Raw genomic sequence first — 23,041 nt, forward strand, 5'->3', positions numbered from 1 at the left:
CTTCTTGGAACCAGTTGCTGGACCTTTGATCTGATCTTGCAGGGCTGTTCTTATCATAACCCCTCCAACCCTTTTCAACTCTTTTTTGCTCTTGCCTTCAAAATCATGCTTGGTTAGGGGTTGAACCTGTGTGTACATGTTTTATTTACAAAGTGCCTAAAAGTGTACTGCATTCTTTACAAAGAAAATGCCCTGCTTTTGTGGGACACACATTGGAATTTAACTAGCATAATTAGGGAGTGTAGGGTATTGGATGTAGAAGGGAGGGAAGAAACCGAAAGGCAGGATGAATAATATGTTTTGAATAGGCCTGTTGAAAGGAAATACAATCCAGAACAAGTTGGTTTTTTAAAAGAAGAAACTAGTGAGGCAGAGGTAGGAAGTTCCAAGCAGAGGGAGAAGCCAGTGGCTTACTTCACACAATGCTAAGCCATGGTTTTAGCATAAATATAGTTCATTGGAACATCCCAAGCCAACCTAGCAGACTAACCATGGTTTGTTTTCTGGCAAAAACCATGATGTGAGGCCATGGGGCTTTTTTGTTTGCTTAACTGGTTTTTTTTAAAAAAAGATGGGTCTGGCATAATGTCCAAATTCAGCAGTCTAAGCATGGTTTGATGGGCTACTCCACCCCTTATGCTTGCTAAGCTACAGAGGCACAAGGAAAAGCAGCTGGAAAACAAATCAGGCTTTGGAGAAATAAGCTGTGGCGTATTTGCTTTTCTGTGAGATGACTAAGACAAACCATGGCTTACAAATATGCAAATACAACCAAAGCGAACAACTACAGAAGAGAGGGGAAGGGAGGCATAGTATAACTAGAAGATGGTAAATTTATTTAGATCCCACTCTTCTACTACAAGTATGCAGGTGAACAGGTAATCATCAGGGGATCTTAGACCCCTTTTCAGAGAGCAGGGTTCCTGTGCCTCTAGCATCTTATGAGCCAAGCAGCATGAAGGATGTGTTAGCCACTGAGAAGAGTCTTTTAACATGCTTCCTTGTCCTTTCTTGCTGATTGGAACCAATCAGAGTGAAAGGAGATGATTCAGCCACTAAGAAAACTCTCTTCAGTAACGAACACTTTCTCCTTTCATGCTTATTGGCTCCTAGTGATGTCAGTTGTGGGAGAAGGCATTAACAAGGATCTCATTCTCGACCCAGCAGTGAAAAAAGGGGGGGAGGGCTGTGCAATGACTTTCATGAAGGGACCCTCCACTTCTAAATTTGCCACTACACTACTGCAGGTGAATAAGCAAAACCAATAAAATCATGTAAGGAGAAATTGAGAGAGAGGAGCAAGAGGAGGAGCCTTTAAAATAAACTTACAGATAACAAGATGACTAGCAGACCCGAGGACTGAAATAAGGGGAAAAGGCAGAAGACCAATAAATAATAATTGTCGTAAGATGAGAATTAGCAAAAACTTGCAAGGGTCTTAGCACCATCAAAAGAAAGAACTGAGCACATCTAAGAAATACGGATTTAAAAAACAGCAAATTTGCATCAGCATTACTGTGGATAAAAAAGAAGAGTCAAATAACACCAAGAAACAGTTAAAATATTATTGAACTGTAAGCATAACTAGGATGTCCAGAGGTCATCAATTGAGTGTTCTTCATGTTCTATGTTGGATTGTCCTATGAAGAGGGTAGTGAACAATAGTAACAAGCACATATGAAGCAAAAGAAAGCCAAGCTTTGAATATCCTCAGCACGTAAAGGTGCTAACTGAAACCTATGAAGTCAGTCGGCTGTCTGAATGGAAGGTTTCTACAAGAGAATAGCAGCCATCTCCACAGGGGGAGCTGCTTCTCAGCTGTCAGCATGTCTCCCTTTCTCAGGGAAGGGGAGCATCGTTCTACAGAACAGAAGGATCCAAAGGTGACAGAGGAAGAGGGCCAAGTCTACCTATCTGTGAAATGGGCTAAATAAACTGCATCTTTTCCCATTCTCGCAGTTGGTCCAGGAAGCAGGATTCCTGCAGCGAGTCTGATATCCTCAGGTCCGGCTCGCCTCCTTGTAATGATGATGCCCCATACACCTGGCTCAAGTCATGGAGAGCTTCTAATGCCTTAGGGATGACCTGTAGGGGGAAACAAAACAACTGCTTGTGTTCAACTCTTCATTTAGTTCTTCCCTGGCATTGCATTATCCTTGTTCTTCCATTCACAGGGCATGCCCCAGCAGCGGCTATAGCTAGTTCCCACCTTATCCCCAGCATCACAAAAAAAGTAAGGTATGCCTGCTGCATCAAAAACTGATTGGCTACAGTGTTTTGCCAGTTAATCAATCAGAAAAAATATATTTTAATCAACTAAAGTAGAGCCTGCAATTGATCAAGGCATCTGATTTTGTAAAAAGTGCAAGTCCTTATAGAAGCTGCAGATGACATGCACCATCTTAGAGGAATTATCTGTTACAGGGGTGGGGAACCTGTGGTCCTTCAGCTGCTGTTAAGACTCCAACTCCCATCAGTCCCAGCTAATGTGGCCAACAGTCAAGGATGGTGATCATTGTAGTCCAGCAATGTTTGGAAGGCTGCAGGTTCCCCATCCCTACTTTATTGAAATGTCTGTTCTGTAACCATGGTTGGGGTGACAATGTGCATCATCTGTAGACCAAAGCACACAAAATACTTTTTTCTTTAGAACTGTTGTGGTTTTTTTTACTCATGGGAGATTATGCAATAGATGGATTGACTGAGATTTCTTGAATTGCATGATAGCCCCCTAGTGTTGTGGCACCTTAAAACTTACAAGCTTTTGTGAACTCGTTCCCAATTCATTGCCTGAATGAAGTGCTAGCCTTGGTTGGCAGACGCCTATGCGGGCAGAGAAAGCTGGGGGAGGGGGGGCTGTAAATGGTAGGGCCCAAATGCTCTGAAATTCAAAGGGTTGCCATAAGTCTGCATATCTGTGCTGTGGCAGAACACAGGTGAGGGAAGATGTCTTTGCTCTGTGTACAACTGTCAGGTCTAGTGCTGCCCCTTGCATTTCATGGCCTTTTGACCCCAGTCCCCCTCCCCCCCCAGCTGGTTTGCATGGCACGGCAAGCCAAACTATCTCACCAAGACTGCATGGGCTCCCAAAAAGGAACTCACAGCCCCTTTGTTCCTCCCTGGCCTTTTTTACTGCTGTGTCATCTGAAGCAGTTCATAGTTGACAAAATTTATATAAATTAACAATGGTTAAGCTCTCCCCTCACTAACCATGAGCTGTAGCCCTATCTGATGTCTCTGCTTTCACTGTAACCATCTTAAAACCAGGTAAGAGATGGAGGCTGGGGTTTTTTAAGGGCTGCACTTAGCCCTTATCTGCCCCGTGGCCCTGATCTGTGAACCCTAGGGAGGGCCAATCTGCCATGTCCTGAAGAGGGGACCTCCCGCCTTGCCCCGGATCCATCTCAAAAGCTATTTGGGGGTGGGGGTATTAAAAAATATGGTCAGGAGTGGGAAAGAGGAGACACCACGTCTCTTCCTCTTCCCCCCCCCCCTCAGAGCAGGTGGGTGAAAGCACCACACAGGATGGAATCAGTTTGCTTACCAGCTGGTAAGCCAGACAACTCCATCCTGCGTGTTGCCAGTCGGTGCTCCTTCACAAGCAGCTTCTCTGCATGCAGGGAAGCCACCCATGAACGAGCAACGACCAGCACCACACAGGATGAATCCTCTTGCCTATCAGCTGATAAGAAAGAGGGTTCCCCACTGCAGGGTGCTGCTCCTTTACAAGCATCTTCCCTGCATGCAGGGAAGCCACTTCGGCGAGGCCCAAATGCCCCTTTGAAGAGGCCCAATTTGGCTCGGGGCTCAGCTGCACAGCCCTTTCTTTTTCTTGACTGCAGTAAGGTAGATAAGAGTATGAGCCATTTCATACTGACGAGCAACTTCTATGTTTTGTACAAATCCTAAGACACAACTAATGCTATTGATGTTTTAAACAACAACAGCAGCATACTTTATCTTGCTACGAATTCTGTGATTCTCTAGTCACTGAAAATTAGGCACATGTAGCTCTGGCTGTAAATTTTCTGCTTTCATTGTAAAAGAATGGCCAAGTTTCTTGGGCTCATTGTTTCAAAGTCCTGTCAATATCCCAGTATTGGGTTCAGAGTTTATAATAGCCATCAGCCTCAGTGAGTTAGCATGACCAATGGTCAGGAATGATGGAGCTGTAGTCCACAACATCTGGAAGGCACCTTGTTGGCTATCCCTGCTAAAAGCATCCAGACTAAGTAGCTTATTCAGGAAGAGGAAATAACCAGTTTGACTTTGGGTGCAGAATGTAAGTGGCTGTACAATGTTTCATAGAGAGGATCTCACAGTAGACAGGAATACATTTTGCTATGTCTACTTTAACAAATTTCTAGTTTGCATAACACAATTTTAAAAAACAGAAGGCATGAGAGGTATATTATACTTCAACATAACTTGAACTTAGAGATACAAATATCACTGCTTGTGCCATTATTACTGAATAATCTTACTCTAGCTCAAGGATGGGGAGCCTGAGGCCTTAGGTTTTAAGGTGCCCACAGGTCTAGAAGTCAAGAAATCTCAGTCAATCCTAGTTTTACAAAAAGTATTTGTGTGCTTTGGTTTAAAGAAGATGCACAGGCCACCCCAGCCATCATCCTAGAAAAGACATTTCCCTCTTCTCTCGTGTACAATAAAGCAGGGAGGGATATTGCTGGACTGCAAGGCCCATAACCGCTGACCACTGGTCATGTTAGCTGAGACTGATGGAAAGCCCAACAGCATCTGGAGGTCCAGCCTACTCAACCTAACCTCAGAGGAGCATTTATAGCTAATGTCAACATTGTTCTGTTTCAAGTGGGAAAGCTCTTCAATGTGTCAACAGCAGCAGGACATGTTTTTGTTCTCTTTGCCTGGATACCTTTCCGAGCAAAGAATGGTGGGATAGCGGTTTTGTCAGTACCCCAAATGCACATCAAACCCACAAGGCTTGGCATAAAGAGGAGGAAGATAATGCAGAGGGTCCATTCCAAACAACCACCAGGGGGGCAGAATTTCCCTTCAGGTCTTCCTTATACCTACTCCGACTGACAGATGCCCACAAGAACATGCTGAAAGTATAGCCCCCTTTTTAAACCATACATGAACAACCTTGGCTGTGGCAATTGATCTGTGTTAAAAAAAATTGAGGCTGCACTTGCAGAGGTTTATTTACGGGGAAATGAAAAAGCGTATTGGAGGGTGTTGGCATTTAGCATGACAAGGGGGCAAAGGTACTTACTTGTACCATGAGCAGTTTCTTCTTCCAGGGCCGTTTTGTGTCGGGCCAATCCTCCCCAAAGCACAGCCACAGGGTGTAATTAGGAGAGCCTTTCTGCCCTTCCATGTATCCGATCAGTTCTGGGGTGGGGGGAGAGAGAGAGAGAGAGAACACACACTGTTTCATATTCTATTGCCCGACCAGAGGAAAATGCAAAACCTGTTCCCTAGTTGGTGGTTGCATCTTGATTGCTATTTATATGGCCTTTAACCCCTTACCACAAGACACCTGTTGCAAATAGTTATTTTGCTTACTAAAGTCATATGTCTGCTGATATCACTACATATTTGTTATCGCCCTAATTTGCCCCCCACCCCAACTGCAAAAGAAGTCTCCCAACATGCACAGAACATGGATTCGGGGAAGGAAGCACACAGCAGGGACATGTGTTTTGTCCTAGATGGCTGTAGGCTTGGTGATAACTATGACCTCAGAAATAGTGGATCCCAACTCGACTATTATTTTGGAAAGCCATTACTATTTGATGATGAGTTGTACCAGACCCTATCAGCCAAGAATTGTCTTCAGAGCACTAATGGTGATCCAAATAGTATTTTTCCCTCTGGGACTTGGGCGGAGAGGGGTTCTGGCCATAATGTGGTTGTTTGTTGCTTGTTTCCATGTGTGCCATGTACTTATCTGTGTGAGTTTAAATGTTTCAAAATTTAGTTTAAGCCCAAGTTCTCTCAGTGACTGGGATGGAGCTTCTAGAGAACATGGGCATGCACCTGGGCAGAAAGTGTGAATTAGAGGAGAGGAACTGAAGCAGATGAAGCCTGCGACTACAGTGTCCATCAACCGTGACCACTCTGGTGGCACTGATGGGAGCTGAACAACACCTGGAGGGCCACTGCTTCCTCAGCTCTGCCTTAGAATGAAGGGCCACAGCTCAGTGGTAGAAAGCACATGCTGTACATGCAAAAAGTCCCATATTCCATCCCTGGCAATCTAGGTCTAGGGAAAGATTCCTGTCGGAAACCAGAGAGAGCTGCTGCCAGCCAGTGCCACTGACCAGTGTTCTTCAACCTTGGGTCCCCAGATGTTGTTGTATTACAACTTCTATCATCCCCAGCCAGTTTAGCCAACAGCCAGGGATGATGGGAGCTGTAGTCCAACAACATCTGGGGACCCTATTTTGAAGAACACTTCCATAGACAATACTGAGCTAGATGGACCAAAGCTTTAATTTAGTACAAGGCAGGTTTCTATGTTTCTTCCCCAACTCCACCAGCCAAGAACTGACTGGATTGAATGCCTCTTTGCCAGAGGGCTCTCTTAGCAGAGCAACTGGCTCTCCCAGTGCCCCATAAGCTAGGAAGAGAGGAGGTCAAGAAGAGCTGGTTTCTTTGACGAATTATTTTCTTGTGCATGACTCTAGAAGGGGATCGGAAATACCAGTACTGGATTACTACCCTGGTTTGCAGGGCTTTGCAAGTATTTCAGGTTACCCTCACACAATTCCATGCAAAGAATCCACATACAACACTACAAAACAGATTACTGGCGCTGGGTTGTGGGAGGCAGAAGAGATAGAGGGGGGGCAAAGTTCCAAGTCTGAAATATGCACTTCCCAAAACAAGGATGGGGAACCTGTGGCCCTCCAGTTCTTGCTGGATTACAGTTCCCATCATCGTGGACCATTGGCCTTGCTGGCAGGGGCTGATGGGACTTGGGAGTCCAGCAACATCTCCAGGGCTGCAGGTTCCCCATGCCTGTCCTACTGGCTTCTCCATTTGCTTGTATTTAAATTGGTGTGTGAGTGCCTGCCCCTCCAACAGTGGCAGAAAGAAAATAACAGTGTGTGGCAAAACCTCTATAGTAGTAGGAGCAGGGGTGAGCCCTTGGGCAGGAGCCCTTATGGGACAGGTAGGGGCAAACCTGGTGTACCTTGCACAAACTGCTGCAGGCTGTAGATGGAACCAAACTGTTCCTTTGGTAGCTCTCCATGCGGTGTGTCATCTTCAGGTGTCTCCGACCGGCTCCAGGAGACATGGCAATGGCCTCGGCGCATGCCGCACAGCAATTTACCCTCGATACGGAGAAGCACCCCTGGAGCCACCCCTTGCAGAATGCGCTGCGTGTAAGATGCTTGCAGCTTATCATTCAAGGTGCTTGGGTCAGGAAGCACCACATCTGCCAAATCGGGATAGCGGCTGGGGGAGCCGGGAGGCACAAAGCACAGGCCTTGTGTGTTCTTGAACACGTCAGCGAAGACCAGCCGACCCCGATAGTAGGCCCGTACCTCAAAATCTGACTCTGAAGAGGAGAGAAAAGATTGTTTAGGGGATCCAGGTGCAAAACACCATCCGCCCTTCCTGTCTCTCAGCTGCCGTAGACATACCCTTTGCTAGTCCCCCAGGAAAATAGCTACTTAGGGCTTGACATGCACACCCCCAAGTATCATTCTAGAATCACCACTGAGTTGCAGCTAATCGGCATTCCATTGCCAAACCTCTTCCAAACTAGCCAGGCATCCTTGGTAATTCAATGTAACAGCGCAGTCTTATAGATGACTATTTGGGGCTTTTTAGTTCAGAGAAAAGGTACGAGGTGACACGATAGAAGTGTATAAAATGATGCATGGTATGGAGAAAGCGGTTAGAGAGAAAAAAATCCCCTCTCATATAACACTAGAACTCATGGACATCCAATGAAGCTGAATGCAGGAAGATTCACAACAGACAAAAGAAAGTACTTCACACAGCGCATAGTAAAGCTATGGAATTCACTCCCACAGGAGGCAGTGATGGCCATCAACTCGGATGCCTTTAACAGGGTTAGAAAATTCATGGAGGCTAAGGCTATCAATGGCTACTCACCCTGATGGCTATGTTCTACTTGGGCTTCCAGGTCCCAGTCCAAAACTCTAACCACTACAACACCACAGTGGCCACACCCCACATGCCCCTCAAGATGACCCCGAAAATACTGCTTCATTTTCTCTCTAGCCTTAGCTTGATCTGTCCGCTGGTACTCTACCAAATTCCCCTTAGAATAGCAGTGAGCAGAACTGCAAGGGCAGGGGATGGAGCATTTATTAAAGCGTTCTTGTGGTCTGCTTGTACGCCGGCAGCTTGCCAGACCCACCATGCACACCACACTGTGACATGTGACGTCAGGTGTGAGGCCAGTGGAGATACAGCTGGTCCGGCTGCGCCTGCAAAAAGTAGGACTGAGCTCCTACTTGGTCACTGTCTCCCCTATGCGTTAACTTTGACAGGTGGGTGGTTCCACCAACCTATCAGTCATCTGGTGTCATTACGATATCAGATGACTGACAGGAGGGTGGTCCTGCCAAGCCAAATCCACTGCTTCACGTGCTGGATTCTATTACTAAAAACATAGGAAAATATTGCCTCTTGATCCAAGAAGCTCACTGAATATGTCGGTTCCCAGGATTTGCTCCAGTGGCGGTGTCGTGCATGTGGGTGGAACCAGATCCATCTTAGATGGGGGAAGGCCTTCATCGTCTAAATGTGGAGCATCAGGGAAGAAAAAAATACAAATGAAAACTCAATACCCAACATGCAAAGCACGACTGAATCTAGGGAGGGAGGCAGAAAAGACTGGCATTTTTGGAATCTCTGGGAGAATGGCCTAGTCCAAGGGTAAGCCAACACGGTGCCCTCCAGGTGTAGGACGACTCCCATCATCCCTGACCATTGGCCATGCTGGCTGAGGTTGATGGGAGTCCAACAATATCTGGAGGGCACCACTTTAGCTACCCCTGGTGTAGTTGGTACACTGGGGCAAATGATGCTCAGACCCAAAGTTCCTCTGATTCTTTTGGAGCGAATGGGCTGCAACGGGTCTGAGACATGGGGCTCCTCTTTTCAGATCTGGAAAGAAAGCAGATGATCTAGGGCAGCTGTGGGGAACCCTTGTCCCTCCAGATATTACTGGACTACAACTCCCATCATCCCTGGGCATTGGTCATCTTTGCTGCAGCAGGTGGGAGTTGTAATTCAGCAACATCTGGAGGACCAAGGGTCCCAGACCCCCACTCTAGGGGGTGGGATGGGAGGCTGATGATAGAATTTCCAAGCTTCATCCCTGACTTTTATCACAGCCGCACTTGATCTTTCTTTCTCCCAGAGCTGTTCATTTGCCTTCCTTGTGTCCAGAATCTGATACCTGCAGCAGAACTCATACAGTTTAGACTTCTATTCCAGCTGGACAGGCAACAGTTAAAAAAAAATGCCTACAAATATCCAACCAAATTAAAATGGCGTTGAAATCCCTGTACTTCCTTCCTGGCGTCATCCCAACTGCCCAGGATTGGCTCAACAAAAGAAAAGTATTTGAAGACTGCTGAGTCAAAAGAATGAAAGCAAACCAGAAAATGGTTTCTCCCTTATTCCTCTCTGCATCATTGCACTAGGCAGGCATATATATCTATGTTCCTCACCTTCCTCAAATAACATTTCTTTTTAGCTGCCCATAAACATTTTAGCTCCAAGTATCACTCTGGGAAAGAGAAAACAGAGTCCTCCACTTAAAAGAGAGGCAAGGAACTGAATGCCCGGAGGCCAAGCCCAGCTCTCCAGGCCTCTCCCTATGTGGAACTGTCCCCAAGCTACACCCCTTGCTGGCCCTTGCTTTGCCCTTCAAGTGCTTCTGCCTGGCTGGAACGCGTCTGCGAACTCTGAGAATGCCGCTTGCTTGCCTGGATGGAGGACAGAGAAGAGTGTGTATAGCAACGAGTCTGCTATACAAAGGTAAAATTTACTTTTGTTGCTCTGCCCACTTATGCCTCTGGTCCCACCTACTGCTGGCATGTAGCCCTTGGAATCTTGCCTAGAAGGGAAAGCGGCCTTTGAGGTGAAAAATGTTCCCCGCCCCGAATTAAAATAACAAGAAGAAAATTAGGTTATAGGAAGGTAGAGCCTTGAGTATCGGGTCAGAATTCCCTCCTAAAGGGGAGAAGTATTTGTATTCCAGATTGGATTTTCTTTCCACAGCAAGCTTCACTTCCTACCTTTCATACAGAAGGATGGAGGAGGAGGAGGGAAACCGTGACAGTTGGCCCCTTTCTTCTGGCAAGACTCCTGCCAGTTTAAGTGCCGCAAAGTGGGCAGAAATGAAATAGGCCAATTTCTGCCCATCATTGCTTTACATGCTGAATTCTAGTACTAGAGACACAGAAACTCCTTGGGAAAGGCAGCTACTCTAGATTAGGAGTGGCAGATTCCAGGCTTGCGGGATCTATTTTGGTTTCTTACCAGAACCCCAAGGTCAACCAAATGCGACCATGTGCAGCATAAAGGCTCAGTGTGGGATGAACATACCCTTTGGATGAAGCACACCTATCTGCATGCTCAGTTCAGGAATTTGTTTTCAGAACCTTAAGCGAGCTCACAGTTCTTTCATACAAAAAAACATTCCTGGATTTGTCCTAAGCTTTGTTCATTTCAACAGCCTAACCTTTTAAATGGTGGAAGCGGTTTTGGGTTTTGTTGCTGCTACTGTCAAACAACTGGGAGTCAAAAACACTTGCTGATCTACTGCAAAGATCTATGAAATATCTGCCTTCTCTCCTCCAACCCCTAGATAAAAGGGTTATTGGTGGCAATCTCTGCTTTAGCTGCACAGTATTTCTTCCAGATCCAAGAAGCTCACCAAACTCAATGGTTCCCAAAATCTGTTCCAAATGCGGCATTGAGATTGTGGGAAGATCTAGATCCAAGTTGATTGAGGGTGGGCCTCCATAGCCAGCTGGAGTTTCTCCTCCTAGAGCCAAATATGAGATATTGTAGGAAAGAAATGGACAAAACTTGATATTCAACAGACATAAACAGAAAGAGTTGATTCTGGAGTGCAAACCTGAGAATGCCAAAATTTTGGAATCTTTGGGAAACGGGCCCTGGTGCATTACGGCAGAACATAGGAAGTGGCCTTCTACTGAGTCTGTCCATTGGTCCACCTAGCCCAGTACTGTCCACACTGACTGGCAGCAGCTCTCCAGATTTCAAAGAGGGGGTTTCTCCCAGATACTGGGGATTGAATCTGGGATCTTTCTGCATGCAAAGCAGATGCTCTGCCACTGAGCTACAGCTGCTTGGCTGTTGTTTCGGAATGGGCTGTAATGGGGCTGGGATGCAGAATTCCTCTTTCTGGATCTGGAAAGAAAACATTCTAGGAGGTGGGATGGGAGGCTGAAAATAGAATGTCCAAGTTGTAATCCTGTCTCCATTGTTCAACCATCATCACCACCACCTTCGGCTGCTTTTATGCAGAGCTGTTTCTTGTCTCATGCATATGATCCATTATATGGAGCAGAATTTAACTTAGTTTAGACTTCTAACCCACCCCACAGGCTCTGGATAGGGGAAAGTATTTGTGGATCTATATATACACACAAATATATAAGTATAAGTATACACAAGTATAGAAACCAGATTAAAATGGCATGCAAAACTTCTTAATTTCTTGACGACAGAGATGGGGAACTGCAGCCTTCCAGATGCTGTCAGGCCCATCAGTTCTTGCCAGCATGGCCAATGGGCAAGTGTGATCGCAGCTGTGGTCCAGCCACACCTGGAAGACGACAGATTCCCCATCCCTCTTCTACCAGTTCCAGCTCCGCTTACTAGGACTGAGTCAGCTTAATGCTGCTCAGCAGGAAAAGAAGGAACACAATCTTACATATTCTAACAATGTGGGTCTGTGTTAAAAGATATGCAAACTGGAAACGGGTGCAAGGGATTTGGAAGGGGGGAGAGCTTCTGTGGTCTGTATGGCCACTTGACCCCAAGCATACACCCTACCTCTATGTCTCCAAGAAAACTGAGCATCTCTACATAAAATAGGCAGTCTTGCAAAATAAGTCAATTTGCAGGCTTGATCATGAGTGCAGAACATGGTTTGGGAAACACCCCTCTGTTCATTTCCTCCTTTTAGTCCCTCGTTTTTTCCCCAGCATCCTACTCAACCCCTTGCGGGATTCCTCTCTGATCCACATCACTCACCTTCCATGGGGCTGCAGAGATCCAGGGAATTCAGCACGCTCTCCAGCGTATCGCCCTGAAAGACAAGAACATAGGAAGCGGCGTTATACTGACAGCATTGGTCCATCTAGCTCAGTGTTGTCTGCACTGACTGCCAGCAGCTCTCCAGGGTTTCAGATGGGCCACTCTGGGCCCAACCTGGAGATGCCGGGGATTGAACCAAGGACCTTCTGTCGGCAAAGCAGATGCACTAACTCTGAGCTATGGCCCTTCCCCAGAATGGAGAAGGCTTATCAGAGAAAGAGGGCCAGGACATACCACTCTGCCTCTTCTTCCCTTAACTTAAACAAAACCTAAGCTCCCGATAAAGTAACTCCATAAACTACAAAAACAGTTATGCAGGTAGAAATCTAGCTGCAGCATGGGGGCTTTCCATTGTTTTGCACTGTCTGTCACCTTTCAACAATCTGCCTGGGACAGAAGTTGTAGGTGTGTCCTTGGTGCAATGAGCTCCTGGCTCTTCGGAAACAGGTTTGTTCCCTTGAGGCCAAGGTGGCTGTCCTGGAAAAGCTGAGAGGGGCAGAGAGGTTGGTGGATGAGACCTCTGGGGACATGATAGCTGTGTCCCACTCCCAGGATGATAGCTCTCTCCTGCTATCATGGAGAATGAGGGTCTCAAGGAAGGACAGTGTAACTTCGAGAAAGAGGGAAACAATCTCTTAGAAGAGAACCATTCCTTGGGGGATGCGCAGATACCCTCTTGTGCTGAGGACACTTCTCCAGGGGGATGGAGGGATCCTGGTAGTGGGTGCTGGGATCATTAGGAACATACGATGGTTGGATGTGCGATGATGGGCATGCAGACTGCAGGGCAATTTGCCTGCCTGGCACAGAGGTTGCCCATCATCTAGATAGCTTGGTAGATAGTGCTGGAGAGGAGTCAGTGATTGTGGTGCACACTGGCATCAATAACATGGGGAATGTAGTTGTGAGGTCTTGGAAGCAAAATGGAGGTTGCTATGTAGGATGCTGAAAGCCAGGAGCGCCAAAGTGGCCTTCTTTGAAATGCAGGACCAGCTAGACAGAGGCAGCTTTGTAGTCTCAATGCGTGGATGAAACAATGGTGTTGGGAGGAGGGGTTTGGATTTGTTAGGCACTGGGGAACATTTTGGGACAAGCTGGGCCTGTGCAAAAGGGACAGGCTCGACATGAATAGTGATGGATTGTTGATGCTTAAAATCAAAAAGGCGGCAGAACAGCTTTTAAACTGATTGCAGGAGGGAAGCAGACAGGAGCTGAGGAGTGTTGAGTTCAGAACAAATCTCCCCCATGGGATGAAGATGAAAAAGTTGGTAATTTACATAGGGGAGGCATAGAACTAGGCATTGTGAGTGAGGGACACAGGATAGCAATTCAGAGAGGTCAAAGCACTGCAGGCCAAAACGTCTTGAAAAGAGGCATTATTTATGTTTATATGCCAATGCCAGAAGCCTCCAAGCCAAGATGGGTGAACTTGAGTGCTTGGTTTTAGAGGGCAGCATTGATATAGTGGGCATAATGAAAACCTGGTGGAATGGAGAGAACCAGTGGGACACGATTATCCCTGCATATAAACTCTATAGGAAGGACAGGGAGCGCAGTGAGTCCAGCAGGCTAGAAATCACAAAAGGGGCAGATTCCTCCACAGAATCATTGTGGGTGCTGATACCGGGTCCCATAGAGTCAGGTGGCTGGACCCTTGGATGACAAGGGAGTCAAAGGTCTGCTAAAGGGTGATAAGGAGACTGCAGAGAAGCTCAGTGGATTCTCTGCAGCTGTTTTCACAGTGGAAAATATAGGGTGGGCCCCTATGCCCAAACTAACCTTTACAGGATTGAAGGACTGAGGCAAGCAGTGGTGATGAGAGACAACGTTCTAGGCCTAACAGACAAAATAAAAAGTGACAAATCGCCAGGTCTGGATGGCATCCACCGAAGAGTTCTCAAAGCACTCAAATGTGAAACTGCTGATCTTCCAACAAAAATATGTAACTTGTCCCTAAGATCCAACTCCATATTAGAGGATTGGAAATGTAATACAAATTTTTAAATAGGGATAACATGGGGATCCTGGAAATTACAGGCCAATTAGCTTAACATCTGTCCTGGGGAAACTGGGAATCCAACTGACATTGTGTACTTTGACTTTCAAAAAGCTTTCAATGCGATACCTCTCCAAAAACTCCTGAGTAAGCTATGGAATATGAGAAGAGGTCCTCTTGTGGGGCAGGAACTGATTAAGTAACAGGAAGTAGGAATAAATGGACAGTTCTCATCCCAATGGAGGGATGTAGAAAGTGGAGTCCCCCAAGGATCAGTATTGGGACCTGTACTCTTTAACTTGTTCATAAACAATCCAAAGTTAGGGGTTAGCAGTGGGGTAGCCAAGTTTGCTGATTACAGTGAATTGTTCAGAATTGTTTAAACAAAAAGGGATTGCAAAGAGCTCCAAAAGGACCTCTCTAAACTGAGTGAACAGGCAGTAAAATGGCAAATGCAATGCAATGTAAACAAGTGTAAAGTTATGCATACTGGAGCAAAAAAAAATCTTAATTTCACATGTATGCTCACAGGGTCTGAACTGGCAGTGACTGACCAGGAACGAAATCTTGAGGTCGTAGTGGATAGCTCCAGGAAGATGTTGACTCAGTGTGCGGCAGCTGTGAAGAATGCAAACTCCATACTAGGGATCGTTAGGAAAGGAATTGAAAATAAAACTGCTGATGGCATAATGCTCTTATACAAATCTATGGTGCAACCACATTTGGAATACTGTGTACAGTTCTGGTTGTCTCACCACAAAAAAAGATATTCTACCGATGGGAAAGGGTCAGAAAAGGGCAACCAAAATGGTCAAGGGGGTAGAGCAACTGCCCTATTTAGAGAAAAGGTAAGAGGAGGCATGAGAGAAGTATGTAATATTATGCATCGCGTGGAGAAAGTAAACAGAGGAAAGTTTTCCTCCCTCTGTCATAACACTAGAACTCAGGGACATCCAATGAAAGTGAATGCTGGGGAATTTAGGACAGACAAAAGAAAAGTACTTCTTCACACGACGCATAGCTAAACCATGGAATTTGCTCCCACAAGAGGCAGTGGCAGCCACCAACTTGGATGCTTTAAAAGAGGAGTAGACAAATTCATGGAGAACGAGGCTATCAAAAGCTACTAGCCATTATGTCTGTGCTCTGTCTCCACAGAGAGGCAGGACACTTCTGATCACCAGTTGCTGGAAACCACAGATAAGGCAAGGGCTCTTGCACTCCGGTATGGGCAACTGCTTGGCCACTGTGAGAAAAGGATGCTGGACCAGATGGGCCACTGGTCTGATCCAGCCCAATTCTTCTCCTGCTCTTACGTTCCTTAGTCCTCATTCTACTCCCACATCCTAACCGGTCCCTCTCCTCCAAGCCGCTCTAGTTCTTCTTTCTGTTCCCCACTTCCCCATTCCGTGGAAGCTGGGAGTGGGATGGCCAGAAGCAGCACTGACCTGCTTAGAAGATGAACCACCTCCACATAGCCCCATGCTGCCAGCTGACAGAGGGGAAATGTCGCTAGACGCTGGGTTTGATGCCCCTGGGGCACAGCCATCCAGACCTGCAAGAGAAGATTATAAACAAGGAGGCTTCCATCTGACCCACAGCTCCTCAGCTGTCTTGCATCTTTCGCCTAGGGATCCCCACCGGAAGCCCCTCCCCAGGCCTCTGGGTTGTCCAGTCTTACTTCCAGTACGCTGGATTTCAAACACTTTGTGGGGATCTTCTGAGTCTGTGCTGTTATCCTGAATCACCTTTATCTCCTCCTTGCGGTTCAGGGCTGAGCGGAAGTTTCTTTTCCATTCAGACGGGGTCCGCAGGCCAAACCCTGGGCAGTAGTGGCCTCTGGCAATGGCCCAATCCTAGAAGAAAGGAAGGAAGGAAGGTGCCTCCTCCAGGCCAGAGTTATTTTTTTCTCCGCCATGGTAGATTTCTAAGCCCACCTATAGCATGCTTCTCATTCGCACACACCCCTGTCATTTCTCCCCATCAAGACAGCCTACTTGAAAGACCCACGGCAACCCTTGTGTCATCTTAACTGATTCAGATTAGTTGTCTCAGGGCTCTTCCACTCACCTGTAAAACTGAGTATGTGTTTTTTTCCTCCCTTGTTCAGCCAACACTTGAAAGACCATATGCTTGTGTGCTCTTCACTTTCTAAACCAGCTTTCCGCCAACCTGGCACCCTCCAGGCGTTGCTGAACTCCAACTCCCGTCAGCCCCAGCTGGCACAGGCAGTTCTAAACCCTGCTGCTGGGATGGGGAACCAGTGGCCCTCTACACACTGCTGGACTCCAACTCCCAGCCAGCATGGCCAACGTTTAGGGGTGATGGGAGACGCAGTCCAGCCACATCTGGAAGGCTGCAGGTTTCCATTCCTGCCCTGCTGAATGATGCAATTCTGACTGAGTTTGATTCTAAGTTACGTACAGTACCTTCTTAACACATTGTGTCGTACAGATTCCTTCCCCCCACTTAACGTTATTTAATATGTGAAATTCAGCATACACTAGGACAAAGATCCAATAGGCCAGCCTTGTATACTGGAACACAGGAAGCTGCCTTTACAGGCCATTGGTCCATCCAGCTCAGTACTGTCAACAAGGGCTGTGGAGTCGGAGTCGGAAGCAATTTTGGGTGGAGTCAGAGTCAGTAGAAATGTACCGACTCCGACTTCCAAATAAATTTTGATTGACAAGAAGCAATTTTGGGTGGAGTCGGAGTCTGACAGTAGAAAAATAGAGGAGTTGGAGTCGGAGTCAGACAGTAGAAAAATAGAGGAGTCAGAGTCGAAGGTTTGGCGTACCGACTCCACAGCCCTGCTGTCAACACTGAGTGGCAGCAGCTTTCCAGAGTTTCAGGCAGGATTCCTACCGAGAGATGCTGGGAACTGAACCTGTGACCTTCTGCTCCACCACTGAGCTATGGCCCCTTCCCAAGGGACCCACACAAGTTACAGCCTGCAATTTTTTTTAAAAAAAATGCTAGCCTGCTATGGGGTAGAGAAGAGATGGAGAGCTCCATCTTCTTCCAGCACTGTAGCCTGTTGCATTTCTATGCTGGGCAAGCAGTGAGGGGCTTCCCACCTCTGGCATCCCACTTAGTTTTTGTGCTGAGCGCAGAGGAGGGAGGGAACGCTCCATCCCTTCTCCACTGGCCTGTTCACTCGCCTGCATGCAATTCCTTGCCGTCTATGGCTACCAGGTTAGTGCTTCAATACGAGGCTCCAATATACTATCATGAAATTTAGATAAATGTGTTGTCATCCATCACAGTGTGGTCATTTAGTCTGATTAGACCATAATCAAGAGAGCTCTTGCATAGGCAATAGGAATGGACGAAAGTTTCAATTCAGTTCTCATTTCAAGCCGAATTTATAATCTGCACTTTCCAAAACAGTGTAAGAACTGAAACACAGCCATCCTTCAAAATTCGCAGCTATCTGAATTTTACAATGCAGTTCTCCAACTAAGCAATGTTTGCAAAAGGCTGTATTAGGCAAAAGCAGGCATGAAAATGAATATATTTGTGAAAATAACATACAGAAATGTATTACATTTGGAAAAAAATGCTTGCAGATATCTGTACATTAGTCAAAACTGCCTACTAAAATGTGTTTAGAATTCTCACTAAAATGCCTGAGAACTTTCATGAAGATTTTTTTTAAATCACAAATTGCTGAAGAAATGTGGAAGAACCAAATTTAAGACTGGAAAAATGAGAAACTGAGAGAATTGAAATAGTCAGATCCTTCCATCCCTAACAGGAATAGATAAACACCCTTAAGAACATTTCTTTTACAACGAATACACAAGAGGACATAGGCTCAATAGGAGGCATTAATGGATATAAAAATCCATAACCAGGGCAGGGGGCCACACTCCACCAAGCAGAGTACTCCTTCAAGCATATGAAATGATTATTATTATTATTACCACCACCACCACCATCATCTCTTATAAAGTGCTGTAAAATGTCTAAACACTGTACAGAGACCAAAAGGCAAGGCAGTACCTGCTTGCAGGCTCACAGTCTAATAGACATGGCACAAAACAAAAAAAATGAGAAGTGAAAGAAGAGGAAAGCAAGCCAATTCAGGTACCAATCACAGAAGTTCCATAATCTGAGCAGTTATCATCTGATCTGAACAGGTAGACCTCTCCATCTTTAAAAACACACACACATACACAACCCAGCAGCCCACACCACACACACACCAGTGGATGGCAGAGGCCAGAAAGTGTTTCCCCTCACTTCTGAAGCCTATGTTCTCTGTACCACCAGGCTTAAAATATCCAAGCTAATTAAGACTCATAATATATATTCCCATGAGAAGTAATTATACCCTCTTTGTTGGGACTGGGCAGAGGATCTAATAATTTCTCATGCTTTTATTAAAAATGAAACTGAAGTCAACCAACCAGAAACCAGATGCAAAACAGTGGTTCTGGGGAGCAGGCATACCCTTCAGATGACAAAATGGGATGCCTCTTGAGCACATACTCAACCCACAAATTGATTTTCAGTACTAGGTAAGTGAACTCGCAATGCTTCCACTCAAAATCCATTCCTGGTTCCCCCTGCCCTCTGTCAACTTTCTGAGATTCAGCAGGCTAATTTGGAGAGAGGGGGACTGTTTTGTTGTTGCTATTGTTAAAAACAATGCAAGACAGAAACTCTTGCCAATCTAATGCAAACCATCTAGAGATTTATCAATAGCTCTTCAGCTACTGAGTGGCTCAGTAGAACAGCTCGGCTCTTATTCACAAAGAAATTTATTTATAAGACCCAGTGAAAGGGGATTAAATGAACTGTACGACCTGAGAAGAAGAAACTGGTATTGGAGAAGTTGGCATCTAATAGGAAAGAACTACAAGAAGCTCAGGAACTTGCAACTACCCAACCAGAGAGTGTCAGTGAGCATAAACTGCAGGTGTTAGCCGAGCAAAGAAGACATTTGACTGCAGATCTTGAGGCAACTTTGGATGATATTCAATATGTATATTGTTGTGCTTCAGAAAGACCTCTGTTTGTACAACCTGGTGGTCTCCTCCACCATCTGAAGGTCTTCTGCTCCCTCAAAGGACCCCATAATTACTACGCCATATGCTTGAAGCTGCCTCCCAGTAGACCCTGTGATGCCACCTCTCATTCTTCCTTCACATCCCTCCTCAAATCGCACCTATATTTATTTATTTGTTAGATTTTTATACCGCCCCACTAGCATAGCTCTCTGGGCGGTGTACAACAAAGAATACAAATATATACAATAAAATTCCATAATATGATACAACAGAAACATATAAAAGAATAAGAAATCTAAAATCAGTTACTGAAAACTTAAAACAAATTTAAAGTTAGATTAAAATGCCATAGAAAAGAGGAAGGTTTTAACTTGGCGCCGAAAAGATAGCAATGTCGGCACCAAGCGCACCTCATCGGGAAGACTATTCCACAGTTCGGGGGCCACCACTGAGAAGGCCCTAGTTCTTGTTACCACCCTCCAAGCCTCTCTTTGAGTCGGAACTCGGAGGAGGGCCTTCGATGTAGAACGCAGTGTATGGGCACATTTGTATCGGGAGAGGCGATCCAGCAGGTATTGTGGTCCCGCGCCGTATAAGGCTTTATAGGTTAAAACCAACACTTTGAATCTGGCCCACCTCTTCCATAAAGGCTTTGACACCACCTCCTAGTCCATGCCCTTCTGTGACTTATCCTGTAACTAAGCTTAAGCATGTGTAACTGAAACAACTGTATATTGCTTTCCTATTTACCCCTGCCTCCACTTCCTTTTCCTTCTTCTGTTGTTTCCCCTATGCTTAATTTTAAATTGTAAGCTCCTTGGGGCAGGGACCTACCACTTCCACTCTATAAAGCACCTCCATGCACACTGACAGTGCTGTGATAATACATAACATTTTACGCAATGTTGTTTATTTTAAGATGTTAAATTATGTTAACATTGGTATTCCTTTACATACTGCTGTATAGATTGGGGTTTTGTGCTATTTGTTCACTCAGGTTCCCTTTTCCCTAATATTAGGTTAAGTTCAAGATCTGATAACATTCAGTGCCAAAAATATGCAACCATGCAGAAAATCAGACAGGGGGCAAATACTTTTTCACGGCACTATATATGTTTCTATATGTATTGATTAAATTTTAATTGTATATTTTGGTTGTTTTAAATCATGTTCAGTTGTGTTATTTATTAAATTTACATTAACATTATATTTATCACTCCAGTAACTTAAGCTAGCGTACCACTTAGCCCAATTTTGTAATTCAGCTTTGGTTAAAGTGGGGTTCTCATCCTTTGAAGTTGTTGTTTCCCTTCATAATAATCACACCATGACCCCTCATAGCCATGTCCTGTTTTCCACTTTCCCTCATCTCCCTTGATCGTGTCATCACTGAGTCCATACTCCATAACAACAATCAACATGAAAGGGAAGTCTATGTGTTATCTACTGAGAAGAGTCTTCTCACTGGCCAACTCACCTGCTTTCACTCTGATTGGCTCCAATCAGCATGAAAGGACAAAGACTCTTCTCAGTGGCTAATATGCTCCCTTTCATGATGACTGCCTCGTACCTAGGGACCTGGCTGGGACTCTGCTCTCCAAAAAGTAAAGGATCTACATTCCCCCAAGACCCCGGATTAGTATACCCCTGCCAGGACAGCAATTTACCTCAAAGAGCTGGAAATCCTCAGAGCTAGCACTCTGCCGTGACCCATGTTTCCATGGCACTCGGAACAGTGTCCGTTCAGGGTTTAGCCATGACACGCCTGGGTATCGCTGGGCATCCAACTGTTCCATTAGCCAGGGCACAATGAGAGGCTTCTGAGTACACATGGAGGATTATGGAAGCAGGAGTGTAAAAGATATGTCACAGTTTAACCTGATGGGGAAAGAAAAGGGAGTGGCAGAATGAATCACACACCACAGTGGGTGGAGAAGCACTGCTGTGTGTATGAGGGAGGGAGGGTTTGTGTGCCTTAGAGCGAGATTGTTGTGTCTTTGATAGAGATTGTGTGTATAGATGAGAGATTTTGTCTGCTCTTGTATGTTTATTTATTACATTAATTTATTTATTACATTTATATCCCACTTTTCCTCCAAGGAGTTCAAGGTGTCATACAAACATGGTTCTCCCCCTTACCATTTTATCCTTACAACAACCCTGTGAGGTAGGTTAGGCTCAGAGACAGTGACTGGCCCAAAGTCAACCAGTGAGCTTCATAGCTGAACAGAGATTTGAACCCTGGTGTCCTAGTTCCTAGTTCCACACTCTAATCGCTACACCACACTGGCTCTGACACCGTCTCAAACCATCCTTTTGAATAAGGGGCATGCCTGTGTGTCTCTTAGAGAGACTGTGCGTGTGCCTGCCTGGCCTGGCACTACATTACTGGGATTCTTGATCCTTTTCAGACTAAGCAAAGTGCTTTCAATCTTTAAGACCACAAAGAGCCCTGCTGGATCAGCCCAGAAACTAGCCTAGGAAGGCCTCCTGCTTGGGAGTCCGGCGCTGGGGGAGAGAGGGAGGAAAGCTCAGCTTCGCTAAGTTGAAAACCAGCAGCGCTGGGGGAAGGAAGGCTGCAAAGCACCATGCAACGCAACGGGCCTTACTGCTGAGCAGACTATGGTTCGGTCTACATTGTCAGGCTGTAACCCTATACAAAAATAACAAGCGGCGAGTCCCCCTGAAATCAGCGGAGCTCACTTAGGGAGTAAGTCTCATTGAAACGAGCTGGAATGATGCTCATGTAAACACGCATGGGGTTGACCTGCAGTTTTGGGATTCCTGCGGGAAGCGCGGCTGCTAGGCCAACTTTTAAAGATCCTCCCATCTGAGATCTGGAGTGGGGAGGGCAACGAGGCTGTGTCGAATTTGTGAGGGCCAGTGCGGGGGGGAAGGCTTGTCCCCGCATCTCGCAACGAAGGACTCACCTGCCAGGAAGGCTTCTCCTCCGACCTCCGTCTCAACGAGCTCCTCCTCCCCAGCGAGCCGCGAAACAAGCCTGCCAGGCTGCGGCACCACGTGATTTCACAAAATTACTTTCGGTTTTCTGCCCCGAGAACCATTTTCGTGCCCAAGCAAGGAAGAATTCCCCTCTTCCCTCGACGGAAGATTTTGTTATGAGGCAGAAAAGAGGGGAGTTTGGGGACTCATTCGCTGTTGTTTTTTTAATGTCCCAAGAACCGAAATAGTGTTGCAGCTGCCAGTTTGAGGATGTCATGATGGTGTCCTTTTTTTGTGAATGCACTGCACAGTGACAATTCTAGAGGCACAAACGTGTTCCTTTATGCTGCATTATATTTGTGTATTATTTATTGAAAACATAGATCGGAAGGACAGGGAAGGACGTATTGGTGGCGGAGTTGCTCTATACGTGAAAGAAGGCATTGAATCCAGCAAGCTCGAAACCCCAAAAGAGGCCGCCTCCTCCACAGAATCGTTGTGGGTGGTGATACCGTGCCCCAGGAGGGACTTAATACTGGGAACGGTCTATCGTCCCCCTGATCAAAATGCTCAGGGAGACCTTGAGATGAGATATGAAATTGAGGAAGCATCCAAATGTGATAGTAATGGGTGACTTCAACTACCCGGACATAGACTGGCTGCATATGTGTTCCAGTCATGACAAAGAAGCAAAGTTTCTAGATATTCTAAATGACTATTCCCTAGACCAGTTGGTCATGGAACCGACCAGAGGGACGGC

The 23,041-nt window shown here is 45.9% G+C and overlaps 1 protein-coding gene across 1 annotated transcript; it reads right to left on the minus strand.

Moving 5' to 3' along the window:
* Positions 1–1,551: 1,551 nt before the first annotated feature.
* IRF3 (interferon regulatory factor 3) lies at positions 1,552–22,339 on the minus strand. Its single transcript, XM_061589912.1, has 10 exons — positions 22,269–22,339; positions 21,006–21,216; positions 16,002–16,176; positions 15,769–15,875; positions 12,262–12,316; positions 10,913–11,023; positions 8,671–8,763; positions 7,181–7,549; positions 5,255–5,373; positions 1,552–2,085 (listed from the first exon to the last, which is right to left on the minus strand). The coding sequence occupies exons 2-10, from the start codon at positions 21,168–21,170 to the stop codon at positions 1,927–1,929; spliced, it is 1,353 nt and encodes a 450-aa protein (XP_061445896.1). The 5' UTR covers positions 21,171–21,216; positions 22,269–22,339; the 3' UTR covers positions 1,552–1,926.
* Positions 22,340–23,041: the final 702 nt, after the last annotated feature.

Source organism: Rhineura floridana, chromosome 11 (genome assembly GCF_030035675.1).
Source record: "Rhineura floridana isolate rRhiFlo1 chromosome 11, rRhiFlo1.hap2, whole genome shotgun sequence".
NCBI lineage: Eukaryota > Metazoa > Chordata > Lepidosauria > Squamata > Rhineuridae > Rhineura > Rhineura floridana.